Source organism: Calliphora vicina, chromosome 1 (genome assembly GCF_958450345.1).
Source record: "Calliphora vicina chromosome 1, idCalVici1.1, whole genome shotgun sequence".
Lineage (NCBI taxonomy): Eukaryota > Metazoa > Arthropoda > Insecta > Diptera > Calliphoridae > Calliphora > Calliphora vicina.
The window spans coordinates 106,086,873-106,112,802 of NC_088780.1; the positions used below are offsets into that span (position 1 = coordinate 106,086,873).

General features: G+C 29.7%; 1 protein-coding gene across 2 annotated transcripts in view; it reads right to left on the reverse strand.

Moving 5' to 3' along the window:
* Positions 1 to 25,930, reverse strand: part of Cow (Proteoglycan Cow) — a 305,796-nt gene that overhangs the window by 60,671 nt on the left and 219,195 nt on the right. For both annotated transcript variants that reach the window (XM_065515436.1, XM_065515437.1), the window contains exon 5: positions 470 to 618. In XM_065515436.1, coding sequence (XP_065371508.1) covers positions 470 to 618 — 149 coding nt within the window. The remainder of the gene's footprint in view (positions 1 to 469; positions 619 to 25,930) is intronic.

Sequence of the window (25,930 nt, forward strand, 5' to 3'; positions counted from 1 at the left end):
TCTTTTACAATTTTGATTTATATAATCCCGAAAGTCTTTCTACAAATTTTATTACAACAATGATTTTAAACATCAGCATATTTTACTTAATGTTGGCACTAAAACACAATTCATTCCCTTTTTATTTTGTTTAACATTTTTCCCCACCATCTAATATCCTCTTACTTTGTATCAACTAAGACGAGTACATAAATTCTAACAATACATTAACACTATTCAGTTTGTAGTTTGAACCACTGAGGATATTATAACAAATATGTAAAAGGGTTTTAGCACTTTCAATACTTTATGTTTTAAATGGGGTTTTTTTTTGCATTCTCCTTAAGTTTTCAACACATTTTTATTGTACTAAATTAAAAGAGTGCCGAGTAGTGGTATTCTAGTTAAAACTGGCAAATACGAAAAAAAAAGTAACGAAAAATAGAAAATTCGAAAATCTTTGTGTTTCAGTTTGTAATCATGAACTTACCCTTGCATGGGCAAAATCCTTTGCATGCGATTCTTATGGATGTTGAATGTATGCAGTTGTGATAATCCAATCTGCATAACGATGAATACGTTCTATTGTCGTTGCCACAAAGGAATGTTGGTTTTGCTACGGGACATGGCTTGCAATTGCTACAAATATTGTACGTTACACGTAGTAGACACGCAACAGTAATCATTTCAACAAAAAGCAGTCATAGGAAGAGAATATATGGATGTGTTGGTGGCAGTAGCGATGATGGTGATGATGGTGTCGCCAACCACAAGTAACAGCCATAGCAGCGTTAACAGCAAGTTGTGTGAGTCAACAGCGGCGACAGCAGCAGTAACATTAGTTAGTTGTCAGCACCATTGTGTGGTTTTAGAGTGGGCAAATTTTAGCAAGAAAAGTATAAAAAAAGAACGAGAAAACAGAGATTTGTAAATTAATATTTTATGCAAATTTATTTTTTATGTGTGAATTTTATTATATAATCTTAATTTGATTTCTGTGTTGTTATTATTTAAAGCTAATTTAAATTGCTATTGTTATAGTTTATTTATTTATGTTGTAATTGTGAATTCTTAGTTATGCTTCTTAACTAAGTTTTCAAATATGTCTCAATAAATACGTGGGATACACTTCGTCCAACGTTTCTCTAATTTTTGTATCCCTTCCAAAAAAAAAAATAAGATTGTCCAGGACATCAAAATAGTTATATCTTTCCGCCCGCGTAATTTCTTCAGGTTTGGAAACAAGAAATAGTCACCCGGTCTAATTCCGAAGAATACGGCGGATGAGGGAGCAATGTATAGCCTATTTCATGTGTGCACCCAATTGTGAGCAAACGCGGCAGCCATCTTGCGCAAAGCTTTCTCATACCCAAGTGATCATACAAAATTGTAACCACTAAGCCAATGTGCGATGCCTATGGCTTCCACACTCTCTCGAATATCCATATAGTGATTTTTTTTAATTCTTTCGGGTGTAGAGACCTCAACTAGGCATCCAAAACGTTCGGCATCTTCCGTGCCTGTACGGCCACAATGAAATTTAGTAAACCACTCTTTTATGCGGTAAAACACCATCACCAAGGTTCAGACCAAGGCTAAGCTTGATAAATAACACTGTGTGTAATTTTTTGAGTCATGGAAATATAACCATATACGGACACCACTACGTGATAAAGGACCATAAAAAAAGACCCGTGTCCCCCAGTTATGCCCAAAGTCATGCACTTTTATTTGGGCCCCCAAAGATTTGGGGCCTCGGTGTCAAAAATTATCATAAAAAAGCAGATACCGAAAATAACGAGTTCACTTTCATTTCAATAGTAAATTCTCATTCGCAGCCATTTAAAAATATTTTTTTCTGATATATCACTGAGAGAGTGATTTACTAGAGAACATTTTAGGTTACGGGTTGAGAGATACAGAAAAGAAACAAACACAACTAATCTAGATGAGTGATTTATAATTTATTTCTTTTCGTAAATGTCAGCTTGTGACTTTTATTTGCGAATATGAAAAATAAATCGCAAAAAATCATTTTATGCAAAGCAACGCATAAATATATAAAATTTATCAAAAGATTTATAACAAATTAAAAAAATAATCTTATTTCAGACTTCATTACTTCATACTTATCATATTATTTCGATAATTTGTTAAAAATTACTAATAATATGTTATTGTATGTGAATAAAAGAGAAAGTAACAGTTATTAAGAACAAGAACAAATGAATTGTTTATCTCACACCAAACCATTAAAAAACAACAAAAACGAATAAAAGTTATACCAAACCATTTAAATAAAAATCATTTTATAACTGTTATTTTCAGAGATTTATTTTTATCACAAAAATATAAATCACAATATGGGTTTTTTGGTATATGGACGAGTTATTTTCGATCTCTGCAAAAAAGTGATAATTTTCTTAGGCTCATCATATCTTGCAAACAGTTCGGAATTTTGATTTACTCTCTGAGGCAAAGTTGTAGCCCTTGAAGAACAAAATAGTGAACGTATAAAATCAAAAAAAGATAAAAATCGCAAAAAAATTTAAAAAATTCGAAATAAATTTTTTTAAAGCTGCCTAAAAGTATGCTTTAGTTTATAATAATTTAATAGATTATGGCCAAAAAAATTTAATTCCTTTAGTTTTTTCTTACTAACTTATATTGACCTAACTAAATGCTCATTTTAGGAACAACAGGAATTAATCAATATATAAATTAAGTTTTATCTCTTAACCATTCCGTTAATTAATGCTTTATGAATTAATTCATAGGCTAAATTCCTCTGTACTTCAAATATATTGAATTCATTCCTTTGAGAATTTTTTCTTTATGGAATTAATTCCTTGTTGAATAATTAAAATTTACTTTAATACAAATCCATTACAAAACAGCTTTAAAAATATATTGAATGATTTAATTTTTCTTCAATTCAAATCTATTACAAAAAGGCTGCAGTCAGTTTTTTTCCAATTCATTTTGTAAATTAAATTAAAGGCCAAACAAAAACACAACTTTATGAAGAAATAATATTTTAACTCAATTTGTACTAGATTTAAATTACACTATACAACACCAAAAAAAATTACAAGGTCCGACCAAAAAAATTTTGATAGAGGAGACAGAAATAAAAAGACACATGTATCGGCGTTTTGAAAGTTTACATCTGAATTTCATTTGAGGGGGGGGGGGGGGTTTAAAGTTTCCCAATTCTCCACGTGATCCTTACATTTTAGGTATAAAATGTGTTCAGCAAAGTTATGTAAAATGTTACGGAGAATAATTTTGTAGAATATTTTAACCCTCTAAATCCTCAAGGTATAGGTCTTTTTTGTCCTTCTTTTAAAAATTAGCAAAAAACAAAATTTATTGGTCGGATCTTGTAATTTTGGAAAAAATTTGATTTTGTTGTATAGTGTTATTAACCCTTTCAAGGTCAAAAATAATTTAGGTCGAGCTAAAAGTATTAAAAAGAAATATTTATAATTTGAATACGCTGAATCCGGGAAAAATATTTTTTTTTGTATTTGGTTGCTCTGGTTGTCTGTGTCTGTCTTTTATTTAAAACAAAAAAATTAAAACTAACTGTATTTTATTGTACAGTAAAAGTGCATAGAAACAGAGTATGTTATAATGTCGAATATATTCGACAAAACCACTGAAAGGGTTAACAAAAAATTAAATCATTCAATGGTGGGATGAATTTTGTTACGAATGAATTCTATTTAAATAGAAGCTATTGAGTTAGATGCTGGGAATGGATTTATGGAATAAATGGATGGCTGGCTGACATTTTTAAATTCCGAATTAAAATTTTAGTCAATTAAGCTCAAATTTAATTAATTAATTCTGATAGAGTACAAATATTTATATTAACACACAAATTCTAGCTATTTTATATTTTATTTTATGATGAACACTTTGTATACTTGTATGATATACATATGGGCAATTCCACGAGAATGACAATCATAACTGAAAAACCAAAAAACCCTTGAAACTTTATTTCAAGATGACTTGAATAGGAGAAAACATTAAAATGTTACTATGCTAAAGTATTTAGAGCTTATTACAACATTTTAATGGCAAAAATAATAGTTTGAACTGACTATATTTATTTTTTTTGTTTAATTTAAGCTAACAATTAGCATGTAGTATGAAATGAATTTGACTCTGATTGTTTTTTTTTTTGATATTATCAAATTGTTTATTGAAACCGAATAAATATGTATATATTTTCTATTTGGGTGCCGCAGAACAAAATGTACTTTTTCGCATCTTTTCAAAAATTGGTTTTTTGGTATTTTTATAATATTTGGGTTGAAATCTTCTAGAAACAATCAAGTCAGCAAAATTTTTTTTCATTTTTTTACTAAGTAAATGGGTTCTAAAAAATGTGTGCTTAACAAAATGTACAACACTAGTAAGTATAAAACGAAAAAAAAAATATTTAATTTCAATGTGTAATATGTTTATATATTAGATCAGGATTAGAAACATTCATTTAAAATATTATCATTAAAAATAACGCATAAAAAGCATACTTTTTAATTTTGTTTTTAACAAAACGTACATCTTTTTCTTTATTTTTTAACAAAGGGTTCTTTTTCCGATATTAAAATGGTTTCATATCAAATATCCTTAACATTTAATGTGGTGACTTGTGGCAGTTAGATGTATCTATTGATAAGTAAGAAACTCGTTACCAATTCCAGTTTCATGCAGTTTTTTAAGGGGGCGAAATAATTAAAACTAATTTTAGTTTTTGTATACATATATTTACAGAATATATATTGTTTTACTATAAGATAAAAATCTGTCACGTACGATATTAAATTGTATTTATTGTAAAATTATCCACTGAATGTATATTTAGTTCAGTGTAAGATTATTAAAGGAAAACACGATTCGCAAATTTTTGCATATTTCTACATGTACACTAAGAGAAATATGACGATCTAAATTTAAGAAAAAAATTCTTGAATGGAGATTGCAAACTTTTTCAAGTTTTAATCTTAAATTATGGTCAGTAAGATTTACGTTCTCCAATTTAAAAATAATTTCTTGATTTCTTAATTTTAAGATTGTATTTTTGAATTTAAGAACATATTCTCAAAGTTTAGATTGAATTCTTGATTTTTTAGAAATTTGACAATAATGAAAGCTTGTTGTGTTATAAATTGCAAAACGCTGATCGAAGTAGACGTGTTTAAAAAAGTGAACAAAATAATTAATTAATAATAGAAAATCAGAACTCAGACGAACTAGTTCTTATAAGTATATCTGTGAGTGAAGATTTCTTGACGCTGGTTGATGGACAATATCATCTGAGCAGAACGCCGAAAGAAAGGATACACTTTCATACTTGGCCGATATTTGCGAAGTTTTTCCCACTGAGAATGAACTTAAGGTAATTTCGTTATAGATTTATTACAAAATTATTATTAAAGCTGCATCATTCAACAACAATAGCCTAGATACAAGCTCATCTCGTTTGGATGAAGAAGAAATTGCTGAAATGGGATCAACAAATCAAATGCAAAGTTCTGAAATTGATGAATCAGTTGCAGCTGCTTATAAACTATACTTGAGCAGAGATAGCGCTGATTGGGTGGAAGTTTGTCATAAATGGAAACTCACATACAGTGTGCTCCAGAAAGATTCGGCAAAAATAGGAAGTCTTGAGTTACTACGAAGGTGGCCAAAAATTAGTCATTCAAGAGTGCCGGAATTGGTGAGAAAGTTGTTTTCGATTGCTAATTTCAGATTAAGTTATTTTCTCTTACAAATTTCAGATTAAAATTGACTTTCAAATTATGTACCCAGGAAAAGATCAATTTTATTAATTCAAAACGAAGAAGTTTATGTTATTTGCAACGCAATCCTTAAAAGAGTTCGATAAACACTCCCAATCCTGGTTGGTTCTTTACTTAGTAGAATTTATATTATTAAAATTTCTGATTTTGTTAGCCTTCCTTTTCATTTATATCCAATCAATAATGGAAGAAAATATGTAAGACCAAAGTTGATATAATTTTAAGTATGTATTATAATATAATTGCGTTTTTTTAAATACATAAATATGTAAATATAATACATTAAATATAAATACAAATATAATACATTTATTTCGACATTCTAATTCAATTTGTTTAATATTAATTATTAAGATTACATTCTTAACAATTTAAGAATACAATCTTAAATTAAGATTTTTAACAAGACTGTGTTCTTAAAACCGATCTCAAATCAAGAACTTCGTTAAGATTACATTCTTAAATTTTGCAAAATGTATTCTTAATTTAAGATTGTAAATAAGAACACAATCTTAAATACGATCTTAAAATAAGCAATCGTAAAAAATAAGATTTTATTCTTGAATTAAGAATTTTCACATTTAACAGACTATTAAGATTGAAATGCTTTGATTTTGGACGTAAAATCTTGATTTTAGCACGTTTTTTCCCTTTGTGTATGTACCTCAAAACTACTTCCGTTTTATGTCACGTACGATATATCCTTATTTCGCTCGATATTTTGGACAACAATGAAAGCACTTGTAATCTTTTTTAAAATATACTTAGTACCTTCTGAATGGAATCTAAATTTTTTGGTGGAGCTTTACTAACATTTCGTTAATAACTTAATATTTTTTTTTTTAAATCTTAAAATATGTTACATAACCTGAGCTATAACTTTTTAGGTTACCTAAATCAATTAAAAATAATCTCTTTTTCTCTACATCAAAGTAATAAGATTGTGTTAATTCTATTGAAGAAGCAAATCTGTTGTAAATATTTAATGCATTTAAAATGAAAATCTTTACATTCCTGAAATTTAGCAAAAAACAAAAACTAAAGGTAGGTTCACATTGATTAAATATTTGATGAAAAAAAAGTAAAAACTACTTTCAATAAATGTTTATTTGCTCTTAGGTGGCTTTATAGAAGCAAATGATTTAAAAAATATATTAATGATCTTATATTGTGCTATAGTCTATGATAAAGCTTGTGTATTTAAATAAATATTTGAACAATGTGAACGTATCTTAACAAACATGTATTATACGAGTACCCTTCACCATGAGTGGCAAGGGTGTGTATATGTTTGTCAATCCGTTTGTAATTTCTACATTTTTCATTTTCAACCCCATAAAGTCTATATATTTTGGATCGTTATAGAAAGCGGAGTCGATATAGCCATGTCTGTCCATATGTATATTGAAATCAACTCTCCGTAGCCCTCAAATAACTTACATACATGATTCATATATCAATATATTCGCTATAGTCTCGGTCTGGTTGCTATATCAAATCGAGAAAATCGGCCCACAAATGGCTGAGATATAAACAAAAAACAACTACTTCTTGATCTATATCTGGATTACTAAGTCAGTATTATAGACAATATGAATATCTAATGATATATATTTCAAAGACCTTTCCAACGACGTACAGTGGTTGACAAAACAATGGAAACTTTTCCAAATATTTCATTAGTGGCCTAAAATCTGAAATAATTTTTTTTAAAAATTTAACATTTTTGTAGTATTTTATTTGTATACTTTTATTAACTTAATTTAACAAAAAACAAAGGACATAATTAAATTCTAAAAATGAGAAAACAAAATTAAAAGATTTCTTTATTACGGCATTGACAAAACAATGGAAACTTAGGTATTATTTTAACAAATATGGTCTAAACTTTGCAATAACTCAATATTTTGTTGGGAATCCCTTATTTTTTATAACTGCTACACATCGACGATGCATTGAACCAATTAAAGAGTCAATGGTCTCCTTTGAAATATTTTGTCATTCCCTTATAACCGCCTCCGATAAATCTTCCTTCCTGGTGTAATTTTGGGTCCTTATTTTACGATCTACAATTTCCCATAGATTTTCTATGGGATTGAGATCTGGCGATTGGGCAGGCCACTTCAAAACACGTACCTCGTTGGATTGTAACCACTCGGTTACAACCCTAGAGGTGTGTTTCGGGTCGTTGTCGTGTTGGAATCTCCAAACTAGCGGCATATTTTCCTCAGCGTATGGATACATAACATCGTTTAATATGGTTCTGTATCCTATACCTGTCATGGTATCTTTTATAATATGAATTGGGCCCATACATTGCCCTGTGTTCTTTGGATCTAATCTTTTTCCCTTTGGTCGTCCTACAAATGTTCTCCCATCACTGCCTCTTAAATTGTATTTGGATTCGTCGGAAAAGAGGACAGTATTCCATTTCTGTATCGACCAGTTTAAATGATCCCTGGCAAATTGTAGACGAGCAGAACGGTTCTTTTTAGAAATGAGTGGTTTTTTCACAGGACGATTGCAACCAAGACCAGCCTCATTTGCCCTGCGACTAACTAACTGTTCGGGTACTTATTTCTAATTTTATGCTATTAACAACCTCTCGAGGAGTTATTTTTGGGAATTTCTTGAACTCTCTCGCTATTAAATTATCTTGTCTAGGAGTAGTCTTACGAGGTCTTCCACCTAAATGTTCAGTTTTTACAGAACCGGTCTCACGAAATTTCTTTATAATTTTTGAAACTGCTGATTTATTTATTGAATATTTGTCACAGATACTTTTATGTTTTAAACCAGCTTTAAAATCCTTAATTATTTTATTTTTTAAGTCTTCACAAATCTTAGCTTTAGCCATTTTCATTAACTTTGAAAAAAAGCAATTATCCGAAAAACTTAGAAAAAGATATTGTGAAAAATTACCAGAATTTAAAAATAAAATGACTGTAAACAGGATTCTTTTTACATCGTTATTCTAAATATTATTTTCGTTTTACACTTCTTTCTTGCAGAAGTTTAAAAGTTTCCATTGTTTTGTCAGTAGCGAAATAGTGAATATTTTTAATTTTGTTCCCTTTTTTCAGAATATAATTAATTATGTTGTTTGTTTTTCAGTTAATTTATATAAATAAAACTATACAAGTAAAATAATAAAAAAAAAAATTTTAAATTTTGGGCTACATATGGTATATTTGGAAAAGTTTCCATTGTTTTGTCAACCACTGTATATTACGCCATATTAAATCGGATCGGAAAACCGGTAAAAATCGGGAAAAATTTATTTTTAACCCGAGTTTTTTTTTAACCATTATTTTTTCAAAATGCAAAAAAATAATTTTAATTCTTATCTGAAATTATACTTTGGTAAATGATTATAAGATTTGGTGCAGCCGAATATAGTTCTCTTACTAGTTTTTCTTTTAAATGTAATTTAATAATCTCTGGCTACCGAATAAGTATGCAAGTGTGTAGATAAATAGATTTGTAAAAGTATCTGTGTATGTGTGTATGTTGCAGCATTTAAACTTATTCAACCATTAAGAATTTTCAACAGCACAAAAAAGAAAAACGATAAAGATTTTTTTGTTTGCTGGTAAGTGCAACAATTGCAAATATTTATGGCATTTTGTTGTTTATTTTTTTTTTCTAATATAATTCTACCTTTTCATCTACAAATTGTTACACGTATAAATTGTTAATAGATTATGTTGTTATATGTGTGTATGCTGCTTATTTCTATTCGATTTAAAGTATTTTTATATGAATGTTGTGATTTAATCAGCCATAAAATTTAACAACATTCTCATATTTGCGGAAGTTAAATTGTATTTTATTATTATTGTGTACAATTCATTACACACATGTGTGTGTGAATGTTCAATAGACAATGAAATGTATAATTTAATTAAAACATGTGCTCAACTCAACTCGATTCTATTCATTTCAATACATCGCACTTTGGGTTCAATTGGTGTCAAAGTGGCGATTAATTGATATTTAGAAATAAAGTTTTTATAATAAATTTTTTTATAGGGTAAAAGTAGATAAAATTCTGCATCACTAGCTGTCAAAATCAATCAACTAAGTTGTTTACTTTGTTTTCAGTGAGCGGTCAAAGTTAGAAAATTATTGATGTTTTTAAAAAAAGTGAAAAAAAATTTAAATTTTTAAAATTCAAGCGATTATTGTTAGTATTAAATCTATTAAAATTAAATATTTTATAATGGAACCTTCAAAACCAGGTATTAAATTATGTGTAAATATTTTTAATAAGTTTTTTAAAAAAGGTACAAACGAAATCACAGATTCCCCAAAAAGTTATTTTTTTTATTTTTTTTCAGATTAATTTTTACATTTACTGAATTTATTGAAAACAATAACTGGATACATATTTATACTAACGAGGAGCCGCAGAACAAAAGGTACTTTTTCGATGTATTTTACAAATTGATTTTTTTTTGGTATTTTTATAATATTTGGATTAAAATCTTCTAGAAAAAATCAATTTCCCAAAATTTTTAAATTTTCAAAAAAGTACCTTTTGTTTATACATTTATAAACATTTGTGAAAAACAAAAATTAGATTCTAAATTAAATTTATACTTATATAACGGGTTAAACAATTTTTTTTAACTATTTTTTTTCTAAAATACTGTGTTTTTATATACTTATAATAATCCATATCCATATAAATATATAAATGTCTTTGTAAGTTTGTTTGTTTGAGCATCACGCCTAAACGGCTGAAGCGATTTCATTGAAATTTTGAACATAGATAGATCCTTATTTGGAAGCGTCAATAGGCTATATCTTTTTTTAATACTTGGACCAGAAAGATATTTAAAGGGGGAAAACCGGTAAAATTGATACCTTTAGTTCTTAAACAATCAAGAGTAAACGGCTACACCGATTTGATTGAAATTTGGAACATAGATATTCCTTTACTTGGAAGAAATAATAGACTATATAGTTTTTCTTAACTTGGACCACAAAGGGACAAAAGAGGGCAAAATTTGTACCACCCATACAAAGTAAATAGTTATTTTCGAATATATGGTGAACTATAATTGTGGAAGTCTTGAAATTTAGTCCGATAGCACCCTTATCATTTTACATGGTTTGGCTGAAAATGGGCGGCATTAAATTAGTGGGCGTGGCACCTAGCATACAAAGTAAATAGTTATTTTCGAATATCTGGAGAACTGTAAATGGGAAAGGCTTCAAACTTCATATGAGTTAATTTCTTATCAGTGCAAGAAGTTAGTAAAAAAAAATGGGAAGGATCGGAACTCGGAGTGAGTCACCTCCCATACAAAGTAATTAGTTATTTCTAAATATCTAGAGATCTATAATTACTAGATTCTTCCAACTTTGTCCGAATAGCTCTCTTATCATTTTACATAGAATAGCTGAAAATGGGCGGGAGTGGATAAGTGGGCCTGGAACTTCCCATACAAAGTATATAGTATTTTCGAATATCTGCAGAACTATTATTGCGACAGCCTTCGAACTTTTTACGAATCAATTTTTTATCAGTACATTAAGTTTATCCAAAAATGGGACGGATGGGAACAAGGGGGTGGCACTCCTTCTTAATTTCTGGCATAACAGGACACTGGCATAAACGTAATTTACACAAAGTTTAAAGACTCTTACAATTAGATGCACTTGATATTCGAATATTTATATATTTTATCTACAATGGTAACAAAATAACTCATTTGAAGCATTACTTTAACTATTATAATAAATAGCTTTCATATCATTATAAGGAGTCTGACTAAAAATAGGCGAATGTCTTAAAAAAAGCTTCAAGATTTTTTAAAATCACAGGATATTTTTTGTACCTTCAACGGCATACTATGCAATTAATCACAAACAAGAAATTCCGGTATTAATTATATTCATTTATTTGCTTATAAAATCTTTTCACATTTTTTTTATTTTACTTCGACAGGGGTAGCGAAGCGCACCGGGTCAAGCTAGTTCATCAATAAAAAATATAATATTTTAAAACTACTGCTTGTATGAATTAATCGCCACTTTGGGTACCATTGAACCCACTGTGCATCGTTACGATTCAATTTAATATTCATTTCACTTCATTTATGGCCATTAAGTAAAAAAGCAAACAAAGAACAAGATAAAACAAAGCAACAACAAATACCATAAAATTGCCAATTACAGATTTTAGGTGAAATTGTTTTTCTTTTAAGAATTTTATTTAAATAAATAATAACAAATAATAAAATATGGATTTTAAAAGCGCCTCCCAAATTTTACTTCAGATTTGAATTAAATAGCAAATATGTTTTTTTAAGATTTAATTCCTCCATTCACAATAGGATTTGAATCAGTTATGGTCCGAATTTATAGTCACTAATTTCTTAAAACTTTCAAAAACTTATATCGAAATTTATGTCATTTCATCATTATATATACAGCCCAATTATGAATAAAAAATTCCGCGGGAGTTTTTTCCCATTGAATTTGAATAGGAAAAATGAGAAAAGGGAAAAAACTCCCGGGGAATTTTTATTCATAATTGGGCTGATAAATTATTTATTGACAATAAAATATTTTTCTGATACAGGAGTTATATGGGGGGTTTATGTCCGTATAATCAACATATTTATGGCTGCTCAAACAGTATTCCGGAGGGAACATTTGTGTGGGGGTTAGGTGAAATCATGGATCGATATTCCCCATTTTCTATACCAAACAAACCTTATCAACAAAGAATATTTGTGGACAATTTCAGCGAGTAAGCTGCTTTCGTGTTTTCAACAGACGGAGGGACATTGCTACATCGGCTAAAAATTTCATAAAGACCTAGAATATAAGGAGTGAAAACGAAAAAACCTTAACACACGTTTTTCCTTAAAACTTTTAACCCAAGTATTATTCGATTTTTTACCTTTTTGTTACCTTTGAAGAGAATGTCCGTTATTATGTTTAATGTCAATTATGTTCATTTGTTGTTAATCTGATTAAAATGAGTGACGAGAAAAAAGTGCGTACAAAAATTATTAAATATTTTCAACAAAACCCAACTTGGTGCTACAAAAAGTTGGCCAAACAATCAAAGTTCTGCCATCAAACTTATTCCAATGTTACTAAACAGTAACGGGAAAACATGTCCGTTGATAGAAAATCTGGTTCAGGTAGAAAGAATGGTCCGTTTCTAAAGCCAGAAAATAGAAAGCATTTTTAAAAGAGCTCCCAACACAACCGGTAGGAAAGCTGTCCGGTTAGCTCAGTACTCGAACTATTTGGTACGAAAAGTTAAAGCCAATGCAGGTTTAAAAACATACAATTCTCAAAATGTTCCTGACATTAACTCTGCTAAAAATTTAGAGTCCAGAAAGACAGAGCATGAAAATTGAATTATTAAAAAATATACCAGGATGACGAAACGTATGTTCTGGAAAATTTTTGGCAGCTTCCGGGTCAATATTTTTATGTTGCTGATGCTGGAGGGAATGCACAGGGAGGCAAAATCAAAATTTTTTGGAAATAAATCTGGCATTTCTAAACGGCTGTTCCGATCGGGATAAAATTTGAGTAATAATGACTCACAAAACTTATATTGTTTCTGAAATTCGACAAATAACTAAAGACAAAGTGACTCTCGATCACTGTAGATGAGAGTTCCGATAGCTCCTTCTATAAATATATAAATATTACTGCAAGAAGTTACAATTCTAAAAACAAATATTTCAAAATTTTTAACTTATGACTTGAACCAATGAAAATAAAAGGTACGGAATAAAATATTTGTTATTTAGCTGGCGAAATATTGGAAGAAACGCAATTAATAATCAAAATTAAAGTGGAGTTGAATGTGATGGAGAATGTGATTTTGAAACGGCCGTCGAAAGAGATATTGAGGATGACATTTATAATGATTACATTGAAATAGATGAAGGCCATGATCTTAAAATATATGTATATAAGTGATGGTATTAACCGCGTACTTAAGTGTTGCAAAATATTTCATAAATCGAATGATAAACACAAATATTGCAAACTAACGTTTTCTTGCAATAAAAGCATGGAGTTCGTCTTATACATGATTTTGACCATCGTTGAACATCTTTGTCTGACATGGTAATAAACTTTTTTCGTATTTGTAAATGCGTCAATCATGCACTGCCTGACTTCAAATTAGCCATGTTCACTGACAATGATATCAAGCTTTGGACAGATTCCCTTTATTATGTAATTCCCCAAGACCACTTTATTAAGCAAAGATCCGGCAACGTTGATAGAGCTTGATGTATAATACAATTTGTTATAAATAATTTAGAAATAGTGAATGATTAATTTACTAAAGAATTAGTTACTCAATTTAAAACCCGAATTAATGAACGACATAAAAAAAGTTCTTAACACGTTTATATTGTATTTGAATTCCGGGTCATGTCCAACTACCTCAAATTTTTTAAAGCATAGCTAAAAAACGGAAACTAAAATGTTTGCTAGTCAATTGTTTTCTAGATTTTTCGGGAGGGAATCTGATCAATTCGATCTAAAACTGAGACAGGAAATCAAATTTACAAATTTGTAAATTTTACATAGTTATTGCCCTTAGTACATAATAAATTCTCTAAAATATTTAACAAATAAAAACATTTAAACAATTTCCTGAAGAAATAAAAATAAACAATTTTTGTTTTCATAGCGCACAACAGATTTGTCATACCGAGAAATACTAATTTATTGAAATCGTCATGAATTTTTGGAAAAAAAACCGAAAATACATGAAAAAAACAAATAAAAGAACGAAAGATCAACATTTTAGACGAACAAACCCATCATGAATTAGAAAAGCCATAAATCCATTAAACTCAGCGCTATTTTTCTATTTTTTTTTAGAGGTAGCAAATACAAATACCTTCTCGCACACACTCACTCTCAACCTTTAGCAAACAGCTACAAACAAACAAAAAATTTATTTTCCCAAAATCACCCACATATACACACTAGGATGGCCCTTGTTTTGCAATTTTAGAATTTTCGATGCTCCCAAGGTCTAAATTAGTTTTCCGTCATCTAAAAGCCAAATGCTGACAATTTGAGCAAAATCGAATAAAGTTTAGAAATTGCACTTATTAGGTCTTGCAGTGGAGACTTCCGAGACTTTAGCTTGTAGGGTTTTCATAAGTCACAGGTCTATGTAAATAATCCCATGCCATCGGTCAAATTCGGCCTGATTCCACACATAATGGCAACGATAGGCCTTTTAAGAGAATAAAAATATGTTGATGATTTCTCAAACACTCTTTGTTTAATTTTAATTTAAAGATATGAAGCACTTAATGAAGGACCATTTTTTGGAAGTTTCGAAAAAAAAATAAATAAATGAAATTAAATTTTATTCTAATTCCACCTTAAAGTATACCGATCGACTCAAAATCATTTTCTTAGACGATTTATCGCAAAGTACAGGTCGCAATTTCAAATATATTTCGATCAAATTTTGCACATGAGGCCTATTGCAAAGATGAAGCCTATTGAAACTGGTAAATATCAGTCCATTATTTCCATAAAAATATTCTCTCGAAATAGGCTTAATTTATATGTGTAGGTATCCACACTAACTCGGAATTTTTTATTTTGAAACATTTGTACAATTTAAGTTTATTCAAAGTATTAGCCCTTGTTAGCTATGACCTTTTCCCTTGTTTCTGAAAACATGTGGATTCCGAACCAAAAGAACTGCTCATATTTGGAGGTCAAGAACGAATTTCGGATACTCTGTTCTGAAGTGAAGCGTATCCCACAGAGAGCTTTCTGCATCGATCGAAACTATAAGTCGGGTGAGGCAAAGCTTCCCAATTCTAAATAGTTTTTAACGGATATGTATTGCATAATGTGGCCTAGCGTGGTTATGAAGGAATATTACAGTTTCATGTCTGGTTTCAAACGCATCAGTTGTGTTCGGTACAGGTTCCCTGTAATGGTCTAGCTAGATTTCAGCAGCTCATAATTGGTAGGACCTTTTAGGCTCCACCAAATACAGAGCATTACCTTAGCTCAATGGATATTTGGCTTTAGTGTCAATTCAGCTGGTTGGCTGGAATTCTCATACGATCTCTTATGCTTCGGGTTATCGCAATATCGCAATGCTGGCTTCAAACGCATCAGTTGTGTTCGGTAAAGGTTCCCTGTGATGGTCTAGCTAAATTTCAGCAGCTCATAATAGGTAGGACCTTTTAGGCTCCACCAAATACAGAGCATTACCTTAGCTCAATGGATATTTGGCTTTAGTGTCAATTCAGCTGGTTGGCTGGAATTCTCATACGATCTCTTATGCTTCGGGTTATCGCAATAAATCCATTTATTTACCACCGCAGGTATTTATTCGGTGCAAAACTATTTCCTTTCATTGCATTCAAGCAGCATTCCCAATTCCCCTGTTTTTTGAATGAATCCTGCTCTTTGCAAAATGCTGATTGATAAGCTCCCAATTATTTTTCAAGCTCATGTTGAATTTGACAACAATCTTCATGAAGTAATGCCTTCAATTATTGGTCTTCAAACTTTTATGGCTGGCCTGGGCGATCTTTAGTTTCCGTGGAAAAATCACCACACTTCTGAACAGCACAAACCATACATTCACCATAAGCAAACTAGTATTTCAAGGTCTCTCAGCTTCAATCCGTATGGTACCCAATTCCCCTGTTTTTTGATTGAATCCTGCTCTTTGCAAAATGCTGATTGAGTAGCTCCCAATTATTTTTCAAGCTCATGTTGAGTTTGACAACAATCTTCATGGAGTAATGCCTTCAATTCATGGTCTTCAAACTTTTATGGCTGGCCTGGGCGATCTTTAGTTTCCGTGGAAAAATCACCACACTTCTGAACAGCACAAAACATATCTCGCACGTTGAAACCGATGAAACACATTCACCATAAGAAAACTTCCCATATATGATGCTTTGTTGGCACAAAATTAAAAATGTTCAAATAAAACTCTTAAAAAATATTGATATCCATCACAAATAAGTCTAATGTAGAAAGAAATCATATGCCAAATTTACTTGGTGATCGGTCCACTTTCGAAAATCACTCACGAAAATAAATTATTGAAATTTTAAGATGATTTGCTCATACTCAGTGTAGGGTATTATATGGTCGGGCTTGACTCACTATAATTTCCTACTTGTTTTCTTTAATAGTTATTTTCCAATAGAATACAGAAATTGTTCATAACAAATAAATTTCATATATTTTAGATTTTTCCTAATCTTGGCTGGCTGGGACAATTTTGAGCCCAGATATAAAAGGTTTAGAAATGTTCTAGAAATTTAAAATTAGGAACACGTAAATTAGCAAAGAAAATAAACAATGTGAAATTAAATACACTAATACCCCGGTTTGCGTCGCTTCGTTGTGCGTCGGTTTCGAAGTTGCGTCTTTTAAAATGTCTGTGATTTCGAAGTTGCGTCGATTTTGTTCCAGTTTGCGTTGCATGGCTTCGAAGTTGCGTCGTTAGTGCTTCGATTTGCATCATTTTTGTTTCAGTTTTCGTGGAGTGGCTTCGAAGTTGCGTCGTTAGTACTTCGATTTGCGTCATTAATATGAAAATTTTTGTATTGAAAGATAAATTTTTTCAACAAAAATTTTGAATCTAGGAACCAATTAAAGGAAAATGGTGCTTCGTTTTGCATCGTTTCGGTTTGCATCGCGTTTCTGCAGGCCCTATTAGCGACGCAAACCGGGGTATTAGTGTACTAGAAACTAGGTGATGAAAGTATTTTTAAGAAATATTCAAAAAAAAAGTTTGACCAAAAAATTTTTTTTCGAAATCCGCCAATTTAAAATCGGGCCCTACGCGAACACATAACCGGCAATACTGATACAATTTTCGTTTTTAGTCCTTATTTAGCGTTTATTAGGATCGAACATTTTTTTTTTAATTTTGTTAAATTTCATTTAAAAAAATTGTGAAAATGTAAATTTTGGGATTTGTGAATTACGATTTTAATAATATAAATAAATTTGACTTCAAATAAAATGTGAATCCTCTAAACGTTAAATCATTTTGCTCAAATTTCCAACGATTGATATTTCAATAACGGAGAACAATATTAGACCTTGGGAGAATTGAAAATCGAAAAAGTGCAAAATAAGGGCCACCCTAATACAGCAAAACAGTCAGATCGTCATTGAGCTCAAAAACAGCCACTAAAACCTTAAAAACCATTTTATGTATTGATGGCATTTGGTATTTATTTTGGTTGTTTTCTGTTTTTTTTTTTATTATTTTTCCTCTATAACTACTAAATCTAACAAAACACCCAATATTTGTTTATTTTCATTTTCTAAGCGACGTTTACAGTGAAAATCAGAGGTATAGAAACTAAGGTGTGTAACACAACTGCACGTATATAAAATAAATAAAATCCATTTGCAAAAAATTGTTACATTTTATCGTATGAACTAAAAAACGTTACAAATAAAGATACAAATAAAAAATAAAAGTACTAAATGAATTTAACAAAGTATTTTTGATTCGTTTTTTTTATTCAATATTGAAAACAACAAAAAAAGAACGCATTTGTTTCTTTATTTTTTTTTTAGAATACTATGTGTATTGAATGGTTTGTTGTACAACTACTATATGTTGTATGCCACGTTGTGGTTCAAAAAAATGGGTGGAGTAACACAGTAGCACAGTCCGCAGATTTTCTTTTATTTGGGTTAAGGCACTGTGGATTACACTGGTTATCTTTTTTTTAGAAATAATAATGTTACCAACAAAACTCTATAATATTAAATTACATATTTTCTTTATTTTCCAGAAAATCTTGTATATATGTATGTATATCATCGCCAAACTTATGAACTTCAATTAAACAGGTAAGTCAATAAATATCTATATTTTTTAATCATAACTATCAGTTAGTTTACAAAACACTTTCTTAAATACTTAAGTAAACAAAAATTGTACAATATAATCCATTTTTCTAATTGGGAATACTTGTATGCACATTACAGATGCATTAACCAAGTCGAAAAGACGAAAGGTATTTGGATTTATCTCTGTTTGCAAAAAAAAAAAATGCCACAGATAAACATATATTGAATGTAATTTATATTCAAAGTAGAGTTGGAAAAATTTATACCATCGTACTTTTTTTTGGATACTATTTTATAATGAAAAGTACCATGGCCCTATCGAGATTCATTTGATTGTATCACACAATTTTCAGTATTAACAAATGCCTATAGACTCAGAATGATTTTCTGCTATAGCTAACCATTTTCTGTAGAAAATCTTGTGTATAACAGAGTTTTCTATAGAAAATCTTAAGTATAACAGATTTTTCTAAAGTAAAGTATTTGAAGATTGACATTTTAGTAAAATAAAATAATTTTATAAATTTTTGGGACAGTGATTTGGTGATTTTCCGTAAAGAAAAATATTAAATTTGAATTAGTGCAAAATATTAACGGTATCATAACAAAGAACTAATATATACTCCAATGTCCTTAACCCTTTCGGGACGGAGTTTTATTTTGTGAACCAAAATATGTAGGGTAGACATTTTTGCATATTCTAAAAGATGTGGAAAAAATATTATGTTCTGCATACTCAGAAATCGGAATCCAAAAAAATTTAACATACCCGAGTTGACCTACTTTGGGATCCCTTGGCCGCGCCCCTGGCGAGTCCATGAGGTCCAAGCTCAAAACTTGAACTCGACAAGACTTCCTATTTGTGCAGGTCAAATTTCATTCAAATTGAACTACGCGTTTAGAAGTTACAGATTTATTTCCCTCTATTTTTTTCTACACCACTGTGCGGCCTAGGGTGGCACTTAATAAACGAAAGTTGGATTTTGGCCATTCTCACCCCCCTAGTTTGGTGAACATTAGTAAAAAAATCATCCTGAAAAAATTTTAGGTAAATCGGTTGGGGATAAGACGTGCCGCAAGCCCTCTGAAGTTTTAAGATGCATTTACAAGGGTAAAAAATGCATTTTTTTCGGTTTTTGTTAAAATTTTGCCACTAAACAATTACTTTTTTAATTTTATTTAAAAGAATATAAATGTGTACGTAATTGTCGTTCTAATAAGACATAAAACACAAAAATTGGTTAAAAAATGTTAAAGTTATTCAAAAATCGCCAGGCCATTAACGTGTCTCAGGCCACTAGAACAAGAAACGTAGGAACAAAATAAACATATTTTGAGAAATATTAAAATAAGAGCTTATTTTTACTTAAAATATATCCATATTTACTTGTATATGAGTTTTTGTCTTCGCAGGATACCGTTAACCTATTCTTAGGTATGAAAAAAAAAATAAATTTTTTTTAACGGCAGCTTCAAAACTTCATTTTCAAATTTTTAAAAAGTTTGTTAAATAAATTTCAGAATTTTTTGATCATCTCATTGGGATTTATTAAGAATATAATAGGGAATAAAAATGTGAAAAAATTATGAAAATATCTCTTATAGTTTTTCCGTACCTGCGATTTAAATTTTGAAATTTTCGAGAAAAACCAATTATTTGGCAATTTTTAGGCCAATGAGCTCTATTTCCTTACTCTTATGAATTTTAAGCCAAACTTATTCAGAATATTATAGTCCAGATAATTCTAAATATACTCTGAAACTTTTACTAAAATCGGAAAACGTTAACCCTTAAATCGTGAAGGTCACACAGAAAGAATTAAATTTCTGATTCAATAAAGAAATTCACCCAATCAGACAAAATATTGTTCGATTTAGGACCTATCACAAAATTTGTAAATTCAAACACGAAATTTTGCAAAAATTTAATTGAAAAAAAAACAATATTTTTTCAATTAAAAAAATATGACATTGAATAAAAGTTTTGTTTGAATTTACAAACAATTTCAAACAAATATTTGTTTAAAACAGACAAAAATTTCATTGATTTTGATTTTCTGGAATTTCTTCGTTTTATTGATTCAGTAAAAAATTTGTCTATTTTAAATAATATTTTTAAACAAAATTGGTATAGTACCAATAAAAAAATATGTTAAAAATAAAAATGTAAGAAAACAAAAGTAAGAAAAACTACAAATAAAGAAAGAAGATAGGAAAGTAATAAAAAACATTAAACAATGGTATTATCTGTTTATCAGACAATTCACATATTTTGAAAGCCTTTGACAAAACCAAAACTACTTATATATAAAATATTTTTAACCAAATGAGAATTATATCCACACATCATAAAGACACACATGCAAACGAAATTACCCAATGTGACTAATATGCACATGATTACAACAAACACCTTTGTTTACTTGGTTGTGTTGTTGTTTTTCCCCAAGTGTTGTATTAAAATAAAAATCAAACAAAAACCTTAATAGAATCTACAAAAATATTTATAGAAAATAAAATTACTTTCAGACAGGCGATTGTTTGAAAATATTTTAGCAATAATTCTTTCTGTGCAAAGGTCAAATTTTTCAATATTTGGGATTTCTCTTGGAAAGATTTCGAAATGTTCGAAATGTTGTATATTTTTGGGCCGATTTTGATGAAATTTAACAAAAATATAACATGAACTCTAGGGTTTATAATAACAGCACAAGAATGGAAATTAACGCTTAATGGCACTTGGGTTTAAAAACATTCCAAACTTTTAAAATCATATTTTTTTTATGGTTTTAGAAGTTTGGGGTCATTTTAACACCAAGTGCTGTATAGGGTTAATTTTAATTTTTCTGCTGTTTTTGTAAATACTAAGCTTTGTGTTATATTTTTTTTAAATTTCATCAAAATCGGCCCAAAAATATACAACATTTCGTACATTTCGAAATCTTTATTAAGGGCCACTCTAATGGTAAATGCTTATATAGCAGTATCCATTCAGCAAACAAGTAAAAATAAATCACAAAACGAAGTTTTGTTTGGATCGGCCCTTAGTCCCCATATATAGTCCACTTCCTTAAATACGTATAATTCTCTTACAAATATCGTTATCAGGTTGAAATTCTACATAAAGAAATCTAATAGAAATATAGAAATCGCAGTACCAAATTTTATAAAGATAAAAAATCACATTAACCTACATAAATATCTTACAAATATCGAGTACGAAACTAAATTCTACACAGATAAGTATATAAGAAGAATAGGTAATAAGTTACATGGATGAGAAAAAACACATGTTTGGCCAAAATGTCAAATTTTGACCCCCTATAACTCAGAGAGTTTTTGACCGATCTTGTTGAAAAATTGTATCTGAATTACTATCCAATAGGTCTAACCTTGGTGCAAATTTTATCGGAAGACATCGATTTTAAAAATTGGTTTACTTGACATGAAATCCCCCTTATGTATGTATGTAAAATCAAACTACTGTATCAGTTCATAATTTATCATAGCCCCCATATTATGTTTACTACCAAAATTAATTACATATTATTGAAAACCTTTGTAGTTTAACACACTCGCATAAACCACGGTGCACAGTGGCTGTCAGTATTTTTACCATTAGAAGTGAATTATTGAAAATGTATGTTTTTGTCTATGGCTATAAAATGGGAAAGGGTGTTTGCAACTTTGTATTGTATGTCTGTGTAAAGACATGAATATATGGGTGTTATACAGAAGATTGTTACGTTAGATTTGTTGTTATTTTGATATATGTATGTATAGTATAGTATTGTATTCTATTTCAATAGATTCTCTTCAATTCTATTACTGCTTCTATATGCTGTTTTGTTATTGTATTGTATTTTATTTTATTCCATTATTTTGTATACTTTTCAACTATTTATTGTAGTCTAAATCATAATATTAATAGGCAAGTCGATTTCTTTAGACCCCTTTTACGCTCACATTGTGCATTCAATTTGGGAAAGAAATATACCATTTTAAAGGGATTTATTCACAGAAGTGCAGAATATATATTTTATTGAAATCGTTTCAGTTTTTTAGGAGCTATAAACGTTTAAAGATGTTACTAACCCATATGCAAAAACGTGTACATGTGAACCTTAAGCTAAAAAGTAAACAAAGCAATGCGTGTGTGTCCAATTTGTTGTTGTAAATAAATAAGAGAAACAATTAAACTATATTGATTTCGCTCTGTTTTAAGTGAGAGTTGTTATAGAAAACAATGATGATGAAGATTTTAATAATTTAAAGTCGCTTGAAAGAAATATTTTGAAGGTTTTTTTTATTTTCTCAATATGTACATAAATAGTAAGTAAATAGTTATTTTATAATATCTGCAGAACTATAATTGTGACGGTCTTTAAACTTTATACGAATCAATTTCTTATCACTGCATGAAGTTTAAGCAAAAATGGGACGGAACAGGTAGCGAGTCACCTCCCATGCAAAGTAAATAGTTATTTTTAAATATTTTGTGAGCTATAATTCCAAGATTATTCAAACTTTGTATAAATGGCTCTTTTATCATTTTGCATAGTTTCGCTGAAAATTTTCGGGATAAGAATAGAGGGCGTAGCACACCCTATACAAAGTAAATATTTAATTTAGAATATCTGGAGAATTATTACAATTATAAAAGTGTTAATACTTTTTACGAATTAATTTCTTATTACTGTGCGGAGTTAGCTGAATATAGGCGAAGTTAGATTAGAGGGCGTAGCACCTCCCATACAAAGTAAATGTTTATTTCGAAAGTCTGGGGAACCAAAATGGAGGGTCGGTAAAGGAGGTGAGTCATCTCCCATACAAATTAATAATTAAAAGATTCTTCAAACTTTGTCCGCATAGATGGTCGGGATTTCATTAGTGGTCGTGGCAATTCCCATACAAAGTAAATAATTAATTTCGAATATCTGGAGAACTATAATTCTAAAAGTATTTAAAATGTGTATCAATCAATTTATTACCATTCTACGGAGGTTAGCTAAAAACGAATTTATTCCTGATCCTTTTTACTAAGTTTAGCTAAACGTGATCGGATTAGTAGGAATGACCCCTCCCATAAAAAAGAAAGTTAAAGTGAAGTTTGATATGAGTTATTTTTTTACATAAAATACATAAAAATGGGTGGGATCATTGGTATCTCCCATACCAAATTAGTTATTGTTTGAATATCAAGTAAACTGTAATTGAGAGATTCTCAATATTTTGCATGTGTTATTTTCATATCATTGTACGTAGTTAGGTTGTATCAGAAATCCATTCATACTTCTTAATTTTACTAGAATAGGGGTAGCGAAGTGCACCGGGATATGCGTACATATAAATAAACAGTTCTACATTTTCAACATACATAGATACATACATATAACTACATTCATACATTCATATATATGTAGGTATACGATATTTATATGTGTGTACAAACAAATATCTATAGTCTTACATTAGTAGTCTATAACAATATGTCAATACCTTGTATTGTATTTCTTTTATTGTTATAGCCACCATCAAAAAAGATGGGGTTATAGGGATTTTGTCATTCCGTTTGTAACACATCAAAACGAAGGGAGCTAGCTGGCTGATATTTTCCACAAATACTCTTTGTTGATAAGGTTTGTTTGGTATTAAAAATGGGCAATATAGGTCCATGATTTCACTTTGCTGCCATAAATTTGTCCCCCCGGAATACTGTTTGAGCAGTCATAAACATGTTGATTATGCGACAATTCTAAACAAATTTTGTAAAGTATGGCGAAAATCGGCCTCTAGTCCCTATACAAGGCCCCCCTTCTGAAAATGAATTGAACATTTATAATTGTGTTATAATAACACTATACACCAAACAAAATTACGAACTCCGTGGCGAATTTCATTTGAGGGGGTGTTAAAGTTTCCCAACTCTGGCACATTCTTAATGTTAATCGTCATAAGAAACTATGTGATCCTTACATTTTAGGTATAAAATGTATTCAGCAAATTTATGCAAAATGTTACGGAGAACATTTTTGTAGAATATGTTAACCCTCTAACTCCTCAAGGCATGGGTCTTTTTTGTCCTTTTTTTAAAAATGAGCAAAAAACACCATTACAACAGGGATTTAAGAGGTTAAAATGTTCCGCTAAAATATTATCCGTAAAATTTTACTATAAGTCCCTAAATACACCAAAACGGAAAATTCAACCAGAAAGTCAGAAATAAGACATAACAAAAGAGAGCCGAGGGTTAATTTCGCATTTATTAAGAATTTTATTTTAAAGAACATTTTATACCTAAATGTATTCAGCAAATTTATGCAAAATGTTACGGAGAACATTTTTGTAGAATATGTTAACCCTCTAACTCCTCAAGGCATGGGTCTTTTTTATCCTTCTTTTAAGGAAGAGCAACAAAATCCATTAAAATAGGGATTTAAGGGGTTAAAATGTTCCGCAAGAATATTTTCCGTGAAATTTTACTATAAGTCCCTGAATACACCAAAACGGAAAATTCAATCAGAAAGTCAGAAATAAGACAAAACAAAAGAGAGCTTAGGGTTAATTTTGCATTTATTAAGATTTTTATTTTGTCTTTGTCTCCTCTATCAAAATTTATTGGTCGGACCTTGTAATTTTGGAAAAAAATTGATTTTGTTGTATAGTGTAATTAATATAAATTAACATAAAAAAGTTTTATATGAACCTAAATCGTTCTACCAACTTTTGTGAGGATCGGTCCTCAACCCTACCCCCATATAACCCCTATATCAAAAATATATTTTATTGCCACATAATGATGGTGGGTATATAAGATTCGGCACATCCAAATATAACACTCCAACATGTTATTTTGTTGTTTTTGTTTATTTTTCTTCAAACTTGATAGAAACATATAGACCTGAATGTGGTAGATTTTCAGCACTAATATGTGTTGCACAGTGTAGATACTTGCAAAAAATGTTGTTAAATTTATGTTTAGATTAAACTATTGTTACGATTGGAAAACAATTTTTGAAAATATTGTATAACAGAAAATTAATAACAAAAATATACATATCTTATATATAAATAGACCACACGTTTTTTTGTGGTACACTTTTAAGTATGTTATTGTCCACCAATATTGATGAAACATACAGTGGTGGCCACCAATTTAAGACAAATACTTGCATTTTTTTCATCAACTGAATTTTAAGTGCGATAGAGCCAAAATAAAAGGACATCTAAGGGTATGAAATTTATTATTAATGTTTCTAGTTTCT